Genomic DNA, 10380 nt, shown 5'->3' with positions numbered 1-10380 from the left:
TAAATTTCGACCCTTTCGTACTATTTTATTTCTCCATTGCTCTGCTTGTGGACTTCCGGGAGGCATCTGGTTGACCACTGTGAGAACCAAAAACTGGACTAGCTAGGCCTTTAATCTGATCCAGCAGGGCTCTTCTTGGGCTCTTTGTACTCCTCCACATTTATTTTGTACCAGTCAATTGTGTCAGGCACTAAGGGCAGATTTCCTGCTTGGAGGGTAAAAAAAATAAGCAAGGGACATACACGTTCTTTGCCATGTTTATTAGAAAAAAATAAGCCACATTGGTTAGAAAGTTAAGCCCAGGAGAGAGAGATCCCTCTTCAGGTTTTAGATGCACAGTTGAAACTGTTGCATTTTGGCAAGCAGCTTACTGGATGATATTCAAGGAGAAGCATGCAGTACTTTGGTGCACTCTCTGGAGCACAACCAAATGAATACTGCCATGTATAAGTCACATTAACTTTTGAAATTAGCCAAGAGCTCATCTAGAACACCAATAACTTATCCCCCTGTATAAAGTACATTCAAGAGGCAGAACAGAATCTCAGATGGTACAGCACTCCCAGACCAAGTCTTCCACCAGCCTCACACCTTTATGTATTGCCAGCAGAAACAGCAACTGAACAGGAAGATCACTGACTGAAAAAAACCAACTTCTGCGCTGACAGATACAACATAGTTGAGACAACCATGTTATAGGCAGGCAAAGGCCAATATTTCCAAAACCTACTCCTTCAATATTTGTAAGATCTCAAGCCATGATTGTCCTTAGCAATGGTATAATAATTGGTACCTAACTGCCAGCATTTAGTGCCCTGCTTTACCAAAGCAGCCACACTCACACCCACAAAAGAATGAACGCTACAATGCTCCTTATAGCCTCAAGTCTTTGACAGTCTTCGAAGCCTCCACAGCAGTCTGGTGGTGCACAAACCACTTAGGAAATGAAGTGCGTCTCCGGTGTGAACTGATCAATTTTGTGGTCAGCTGGGTTTGCTGCTGCTTCGTAGTTGCAGATGGTCACTTCATGTCGATGAGGCTGTACAGGAAAGACAAAAGACTTCTTAAGATGCAACGCAGTAAAGTTGAGAATTGGTGAAAGCCAGAGCAGTCCTTTGATACCATTTCCATTTAGCAGGACCTTCTCTTCCACCATACATTTTCCCTAGAATACTCATTACGCAAAGATTCCTTGAGTAACCTGTGCATGCTTTGATGAGTTTTAAGATGATGCTAATCTACCTCTTTGGGGATGCAGTGGTGTCTCTTTTCATGTCTTGTCCCCTCAAAGTCTAGCATGCCTTATCACTCAGGTATGCTGTGTGCAGTGAAAAATGGCAGGATTGTCAAGACAAGTCAGCGGCTGCTTTAACCTGGCAGAGCTCTGCACTAGGGAAAACCAGCAAAACAGCTATAACTGCTTTGTTTACAATCATACCCCAATTTGGAGCAGCAGGTGGGATTGAAGACAGGCTGCCCATCTAAGGAATCTCTGCTTTAGATCCTAGGAGAGATCTTCCACATAACTGAAACACATCCTGCACAGAGAGCCTGGGGCCAGATTTGTAGCAATCAATTGGCAGGTATATAAAAGTGGCATGTCTGCAAACAGCCACTCACTGAGTCATCTGTGAGACATAAGATGCATCAAGATGTGACAAGGCAGGAAAGCTGCTTTTTTTATTTTACAGAAGGGTGGCTCCCTTATACAACGTGCTAAAAGTAACAAGTAACCTTCAGGAAGTCAAGCAAGCTCAACGGGATAGCAGCTTTTGTGGACTCATCTGCATGACTTGGGTATACGTCATACTCCTCATCATTACCATAGCAAATAGCACTAAGAACCATAAGGGGTGGGCACCTACTAGAATGCAATAGTTGCATTTAAACTTTGTTAATGTTTTACTATGGATGTACCTTAAGCACAGACTTTCATGTGCTCTTTTCCACTAGCCACTAACAACAGCAAACAACAGCTAGGAGTCATTTAAATATACAACATCCAAGGTTGTCACACTGATGTTGCACCCACCCTGGAGCCTCTGCCCAGACAGAATTACATACAGAATTGTATGTAATTTGACTTGTCTCCTGCTATTATAAACTCTCCAGTGATGAAGGACGGTATAGAAATTTTATAAATAAGTAACGGTATCCTTGGTGGCCTTCCTGCTGGCACAAGATCTATCTTTGCTTCCCTTCCCTTCCCTTCCCTTCCCCCCCACCCCACATCTCTTTTTCCTTTTTTATTGTGTACTGATCTAGAAGCGCGTGGGCTAGGGCTGTCTTGTTTTTCTATCTCTATTGATAATTTATACAAATTTTAGAAGCTCTGTATGGCCCTCTTTCCTCATAACTGCACACTTTTTTCCATTTGTCATCTTGGCCCCTTACCTCTGTCCATTCTCCCCTCAGGCCTATGTAAAAGATCTTCGTTGTCTCAGCACCAAAATTCTTGGAGATGTGGATGGACAGATGATAAACATTTGAGAAGCGAGCAATTCTGAAACAAAACAGAAATTTGGTGTTCTGAATATACAATTCTCATTATAGGCACGCAAGAGATTGCATTCTAGTCTCTGGGGTAATAATAATCACATAGGGATAGAAAAACAGTTTTGGGGGTCACTGTCTCTACCAACTCCAGGCCGAGACACAAGCTCAGGAACTGGCGAAGCCTGAAGGGAGAAAGGGATCACCTTAACTTCCTGGATTGCAGCAGCAGTTAGAGCATTTTTGGCTGTTTCAGCAAACCAATCAGGGCACACTTGTCACTGGTGCTATCTTTCTTTTCTGGGAGAGACCCACTACTGCCTGATCTCTTACTGAAATACTCCTCTATCAAATGCTGCCCCTTAAAGCCACTCAATTCACTTCTTGATTTTTGGGATTTTTCACTACTGATCACATTTAGAGACCGTTGTGCCTATTTATGCCTCATAGTACCCCCCCCCCCCATTTAGAGGGCTTCTAACTCTCTGAAATTCCAGTTTTGTCTGTTCAGCAACACAACCAACCTACTACATTCTTCTTCCTGCCTTTCCTCTTCTGGGGCAAATGGGAGAACATGTCACCTTGGGAAGTTAATTCAGAAATTGAATTACTTCAAAACCGGGGCTGCAACTTTCCACACCCTTAAATTTCCTGTGGTTTTTTATTCCAGAAAATGGTACATATCACCTTTGTTCTGTTGTAATGACAAAACATCACATCAATAATAACTAATTATAATATCAAAAAAGGAAATGGGAGCATATGATGGCAGTTAATGGGTGTCACACAAACAGGAGGCCAAAACCCCATGATGGATAGCTTTTGCTACATTTCAAGTTTTCTCCAGCCACAAAAGACTCTCTAATCCTCAATTGCAGAAAAAAGCTCAAGAAGAAGCTGGGTAAGGAAAAAGCTTCTCTACAGTCTAGGTATCAAGTTAACTTCCCTTCTTTGTCTTCTTTATTAATTTGGATGTATCCAGCTATGGTGCTTAGTTCCCACCCAACACATGCGCTTCAGGAGCAGCAATTAAGCACCATACCACATAAAACAGCAGTGGCAAAAATGCTGTTTGTGAGCTATACCAGAAAATAAAATATAATTAAGAATCAGTCTGGAAATAAGACAGTTGCCCTTCTCTTTATGTTCCGTTTCTTACACCAAACATGTCTGTACTGTAGAAATATTAACCAATTTAACTGCCATGGCTCCTTATGCTCAAGAACACGGCAAATTATAGTTCAAAAGAGAAGGTTGCGACATCTGGTACATGGAGAACTATCAGAGAGATGGTGCTGAGGCACAGGTTGAATATTTTGTTTCCAGTTTCAAAACAAGGGAGTTCTGCACATCCCCTGTGAGAGCTGAGCAATGACTCACTTTGTAGGATATTCCAGTTCTCCAGTAACGTCACGATTCAGGCTGAACATCTGATCTGGTTCTCTGGCAGTATCACCAAAAGACATGTGAGGAATGTTCTTAAAGCTGAAATAAATACAAGACAACAGCAAAGGTCAGCCTGCACAAATTCAAAGTTTGCTTACATATCCCAACCACTGTAGTAATTTGGCTTTGTACTGCGAAACATAGCCCAACTGCTAGGAGCACCACACAAACGGAGAAATCAGAAGACAAAAACAAGTTATTTTTCACATCCTGGTGCCCTCCAACTGTTTGGGACTGCTATGGCCATCATTCCCATGCACCAAGGCCAAAGGTCAGGGGGACAAGATCTGTAACCCACCACCACCAGGAAGGAACCAGGTTGGAGAAGGCTGGCTTAAGACATGCTCTAAGTATGAATTGTGTATTGATTTGTTGGGTCTCTGGACCGTAACAAAGATTGATTGATTGATTGATTGATTGACATGCTCTAAGTCTATCTATTGCAAAGGCAGCCCAATATTGTGCTTTGGAGCTGCATATGTTTTTGAGCTACAACTCCCATTAGCGACATCCAGCAGGGCCAAAAATCAGGTATGATGAAAACTGTAGTTTGTCAACATCTGGAGGGCACTACAATGGTTACCCTGCTCCACTCCACTGGTCCTCCACTGGTGGGTTGGGATCCACTGCTGAGTCACAGATTGATCTAAGTTAGGTCACAACAGCCAAAATTCTACCCTGAAAGTACAGGTAACTTTCATCTTATATCAGGGCTAGGTTCCAGGGGTCCATGCATATACACAAAGATAAATTAAGTCATGAACCCTCAGAGTCAGCCCCCCTGCAAGGTCCAGCGCTACTTGCCCACCTTTGGGAAGGAGGTGGGAGGACTCTAGAACCCTGCCAGAGCCCTCATGCATCATTCCCAAAGCCTAGTGCCTCACTTATCTGGCTCTGGGAAGGAGGTGAAAGGGCTCTGGGATGCTTCCAGGGCCCTTGCACTGCTTACCCAAAGCATGGTAAGCCCGCAATTGCAGCTTTGCACAGGTGAGGGGAATAAATAAATGGAGAGTGGGTTTCCTCCACTCTCTATTTACTTAATCATTTCCCTTACCCACTCACACAAAGCTATGATAGTGTAATTAAAATAAGCATAGATGTGAGTTACCTGTATGTAGTAAAAAAAATTAAGAGATACGTCCCCAAATGCATACTTGAGTTGAAGGTGAGTCCCAGGTCTGAAATAGTAGTTGGAAGACTACAGTACTGCCCTAATGTACTACTTAGAAAAGGAAACTGCTCCTCCTGTTGAAAAAGAAAGGAACTACAACTCATGGATCTCTGAGTAACTGGGCTGGTAGATCAGTAGTACCAACATTGCTACCTAGGGGAAATATTGATTTAATAAAAGTTAGCAATTTAAGAATCTTCAGTCACATCCCCAATTCACCAACTCCCTGTTCCTTTGCGACTCTGCCCTCAAACCACCACAGATGACAGAACGGCAAGCTACCTGCGAAGCTCCTGCACCCAACTGCTAAGGGCATCAACCTGCAAATGCCATGACAGCAAAGCCAAATGCCAATTTGCCTAGAGCACACAGCCAAAGCAGCAATATTCCACTGCAGCACTAAAGATGGCTCTCATGATTCTACAGTTTCAGTCTTCACAGTTGCACACAGGAGTGTTAAAATGTGCACTCTTCCTGATGAATGTGAGGGATCTATGTATGATTTCTAGGGGGTCCCACAGGTCATATCATAAGCTTTTATTTGTATGGCCCTATTTTTATGGGCTCCACCTAAGAACTAGCATCCTGTATTTTGTTCAGAGGCGACAAAGGTGCGAAGAGTACCTTAAGTACACTATGAGCTACCAAGGTGAGGTGGGAGTGGAAGGAAGGCTTGCCAAGTGGCAAGATGGTTAGAAGGAAATGGGACAAAGCAGACACCTGAGGAAAGAAGGAGCTGAAGAATGGGAGGCACTCTCCTACTTTCTCCTACGTAGGACTGGGGCACAGGGACCATTCAGCAGTGGCAGGAAAGCAAGGGAGGAGCATGTGTTAGCATAGAAGCCAGATCTTGACAAATTCTGCCAATTGTAGCTTCTGATGTTACTGCTACATGATGACCTGGAAGTTATGAGAGTAAAGAAAGACAGTTCTTCGGGCACAGAATTTGGGCATGGGCAATTTCAAATTTACTGAACTTAACCGTTTACTGCAAGTTACACAATGGCCAGTATTGACTAGAATAATAGAAGAGCTAAAGCAAAAAAAGAAAGAAACAAAGAATAACCACTCAGTTATTGTCTTGGTAGGATTAGGCATTTGCACAGCACAACAATTCCCCCACAAAATATTTCCCCTTTAGCCCCACTTACAGTCTCATTTCTGATGGGTGTGTGTCATCATTGTCTCCCATCACAATTATCCCTTTTAGTTTCACATTGCCAGTAAAACTGCAACAAGAGACAGATTGCTGGTTTTCCAAGTACAGTAGATTTAAAGCATTTTTTAACAATCCAGAAGATTCCTAGGTGGTGTACTAAAGTGTAACATAATCTGTACTCATATGATTAAAATCTTGCTGTAAGAATGTCACACCTTCAACATTGTCTGATGACTCTTCAGAACATTGGAAAGACTGTTGCTGTGGGTTGCCATCTTTACCACCAGTCATACTGCCGCCCAGTCTACCCACAGCTCCTTCTGCACCCCCCTCTGAAATTTCTATTATGGCATCAGCTGCTGGAGAGTGCCATAAACACTTCACATATCCCTAACACATCACTCTTTTTGTGGATTTTTAATTGCAACCTGCATTGAGAGTCAGTCTTTCCTGAAAATCAGGTAGAAACAAAAATAAAATTATAGTAGCCATCTTCCAAAATTACCTCTTACAGCTTGACTGCCACCCAAATGCTCTGCATTTCAAGTTACATTTCAAGAGTGAGGAAAAAAACAGCACTGAACATGGAGAGACATGAATGTCAATAAATCATTCACTCATGCAAAATAGGTACTTACGGAATATTAAACAAAAGCTCTTCATCATCATCGCTTTCTACAAACTAGAAGAAACATAAAACTCCATTTAATATAAGGAAATTTATATCCAGTGAATAAAAATGTTGTCCTGCATGGCACCTTGAGAACACCAGAGGCTACTTTTGGGTTGTAAATTTTAAAGAACAAGTTCCTAGCCATCACAGCTAAGAAGAAAAGTCTGGATGCATGCAGGCCGGGCAGTAGCAACATAAACTGAAAGAAAGCCTTGCAATTAAATGTACATATGTTACCTCAGCCCAAATATTTCAGCAAATAAGTTATGCTACTTATTCATTTTCTCCTTGAAAAATTGAGGAGGAATCTGCTTCCACTCTGCAAGACCATCCTCTTGGATTGCCTGGAAGCAATAATGATCCACCCTAGGCAGGTGGCTATTTCCAAGCTTGGGGGAGAGGCCATCTATTATGCCTCCCAGAACTAATGTGCTGTGACTCACAGACCACACCTGCTGTCAGTCTAACCCTGTTCTCTATGCCCATACTATTCTTGCCCAGATAATTCAATGTTACTTCAAAACCTGAATTTTAAGTGCACAGACAGAAAATATATAATTTGCCTTAATTCATCTCAGTTGCAGAATGCAGTAATTTTCTAGGCACAGAATTCTGGACATCTAGGCAAACACATACAAATCCAAGTCTGTCTTCATTCAAACCTCTTTGCACTTTAAATCCAATACAGGCAAGTACAACTTAACTACCTATAAAACAGTCCTATAACATAGTGTGCACTGGGAATCTATCAGGAGACATAAGCAATAGTGCCAGATGGCACAGCCACCTCTCTGACCCTTTCCAGTCAATACACAAACTGACTGGACCAGGTGGTGTAACAAGACCTGTCCCTTCACAGTCAATGTATTACAGTACTGGAAACCAGTAAGTTTTTGCTTCTAAAAGTAGGACTGTCTTATCTCTCTCTGATCTAAAAAGCACACTGGACATCCTCAACACTTTGTCTCATATGTTCAAGTTCTAATGGGAAAATGGCATCATGCTTCACATTACTGTTCCCATCCTAAATATACTGTATGCCTTCTGAAGTAATTTATACAGTGGTACCTCGGGTTACATACGCTTCAGGTTACATACGCTTCAGGTTACAGACTCTGCTAAACCAGAAATAGTACCTCGGGTGAAGAACTTGGCTTCAGGATGAGAACAGAAATTGTGCTCTGGCGGTGCGGACCCCATTAGCTGGAGACCCCATTAGCTAAAGTGGTGCTTCAGGTTAAGAACAGTTTCAGGTTAAGAACGGACCTCCGGAACGAATTAAGTACTTAACCCGAGGTACCACTGTATTTGCTTAATGCAATCACATTAAGTACTTGGTACCTCGGGCCAAGTACTTAATTCGTTCCGGAGGTCTGTACTTAACCTGAAACTGTTCTTAACCTGAAGCACCACTTTAGCTAATGGGGCCTCCTGCTGCCGCTGCACCGCCGGAGCACGATTTCTATTCTCATCCTGAAGCAAAGTTCTTAACCTGAAGCACTATTTCTGGGTTAGCGGAGTCTGTAACCTGAAGCGTATGTAACCTGAAGCGTATGTAACCTGGGGTACCACTGTATACAGAAGTATCACCATGGAGGCAGAGCATAGCCATCATGGCTAGTAGCCACTGATAGCCTTATCTCCATAAATTTGTCCCATCCTCTTTTAAAGCCATCCAAGTTGGTGGCCATCACCACCTCCTGTGGGAGCGAGTTCTGGAGATTAACTATGTGCTGCATGAAAAAGTACTTTATTTGTCCTGAATCTTCCAACATTCAACTTCACTCGGTGTCCATGAGTTCTAATGCTTTGAGAAAAGAAAATGGTTCCCCCCCCATCCACTTCCTGAATGACATGCATAATTTTATAAACTTCTATCATGTCAACTCACACTCGCCTGTTCTCTAAACTAGAAAGTCCTGAGTGCTGCAACTTTTCCCCATATGTTTTCCAGGTAAAACTCTAGTTTTTGTTTTCTAAGCATGCCGGTTTTCAATTTATACTGTTAAGAAGCCACCTTCAGATAGCTTACCTAAGAGGCATCTTACAGATATCTTATATAGATAAGCCTTGTTTCTACTGCAACAGAATAAACACTGTTACCTCTCTGGAAAATGCTTAGGATTTTTTAAAAGTTTCCACTTCATAACTGAGTTAGAATCTGTACATGGAAAAATACCTTTCTGCGCAGTTACCACATGCATCCAATCATAATGAATGGGAGGGTTAGTGCCTGGGCGTTTGACACACACCCTTGACCCTCCCTCTGCCCCTCCCCATAACCAGCACCTTCGCTGGGTCGATATCTACGCCAGGAATGGGGAGGCCTCTGGCCCTCCAGATGTTGCTGGACTCCAACTCTCATCAGACTCAGCCAGATGGCCAATGATAGGGATGCATGGGTGCAGCCAGGGGGAGCAGCAGGTGCCCCCAATCAGGTGCTTAACTAACTGAACAATTGCGTCGAAGACAACTCGATTCTGACCCCCTAACCTAAAGCCTGCCCCTCCCCCCCAAATAAATCCTGGCTGCACCCATGCAAGGATGTCAAGAGTTGTACTTCAGCAACATGGGGTCTAGCGTAGCAACCTGTGCTGGTGCATTGCACCAACGCCCTCCAGGTGTTGTCGAGCTACAACTCCCTGGCACAGCCCATGACGAGGCCTGGTAGGAGCTGCAGCTCAGCAGCACTGAAACGGCCACAAGCTCCTCCCCCCCCCCAACCCCTCCGGGAGGCGAGAAACAAAAAAAAGGAGGGCAGACCTTCTGGCGGTCCCCGCGGTCTTCCCAGGCGCGGAAGACAAGAGCCCCGCTGCCTTCCCTCCGCTCGTTCAGGCACTCCAGGCGCTCGCGGTCGATGCGCAGGTAAAGGCCCCAGGCCTGGCCGCGCCGCTCGGGAGGCTCTTCGTGGTCGTCGCTATGGCAACAGCTGCCCCCGCCGTGACTGTGCCCGTGAGACATGGCCGAGCGCGTGGCGACGCCCCCCGCACGCCCCGTTCCCCGCAGCGACAGCAGCAAACACGCAGCCACACGCACTGAGCAGAGGGAAAGAACCCGGATGGCAACAATGGCAGAGCATGCGCAGCGCCGCCTTCAAAGGCATCTCCCGGCCCTGTGAGATGAGGCCGGCCTCCCTTGGCTCCTCCCGCGTCTCTTGAAACACGGTGCCCGTTTCGTTACAGAGCTAGAAAAAGTATAGAGTGTCCCCGCACAGCCTGAACTAATCTAGTCCAACCCCTTGCAATGAAGAAATATGCTGGTAGCCCATGTGGGGATCGAACCTGCGACCTTGGCATGATCAGCACCACGCCCCAACCACCTGAGCATTTATCATTAATGTTATTGTTATTAGTTGCGCACTCTTCATCCCAAGGTCCCAGGGCAAGTTACAACATTAAAACACAATATAAAAAAAGTTCAAAACATCTTACAACCCCA

General features: G+C 44.2%; 1 protein-coding gene across 1 annotated transcript; it reads right to left on the bottom strand.

Moving 5' to 3' along the window:
• Positions 1–239: 239 nt before the first annotated feature.
• On the bottom strand, positions 240–10009 carry PITHD1 (PITH domain containing 1). Its single transcript, XM_081871727.1, has 6 exons — positions 9706–10009; positions 6908–6951; positions 6262–6339; positions 3874–3978; positions 2395–2503; positions 240–1039 (listed from the first exon to the last, which is right to left on the bottom strand). Exons 1-6 carry the CDS (start codon positions 9901–9903, stop codon positions 938–940), a joined length of 636 nt encoding a protein of 211 aa, XP_081727853.1. The 5' UTR covers positions 9904–10009; the 3' UTR covers positions 240–937.
• Between the last annotated feature and the right edge of the window lie 371 nt (positions 10010–10380).

This window comes from Podarcis erhardii (genome assembly GCF_964252035.2).
Source record: "Podarcis erhardii genome assembly, chromosome: 7".
Taxonomy (NCBI): Eukaryota; Metazoa; Chordata; class Lepidosauria; order Squamata; family Lacertidae; genus Podarcis; species Podarcis erhardii.
Note: the sequence above shows the minus strand (reverse complement) of the source record. Positions and strands in the feature narration are given on the sequence as shown.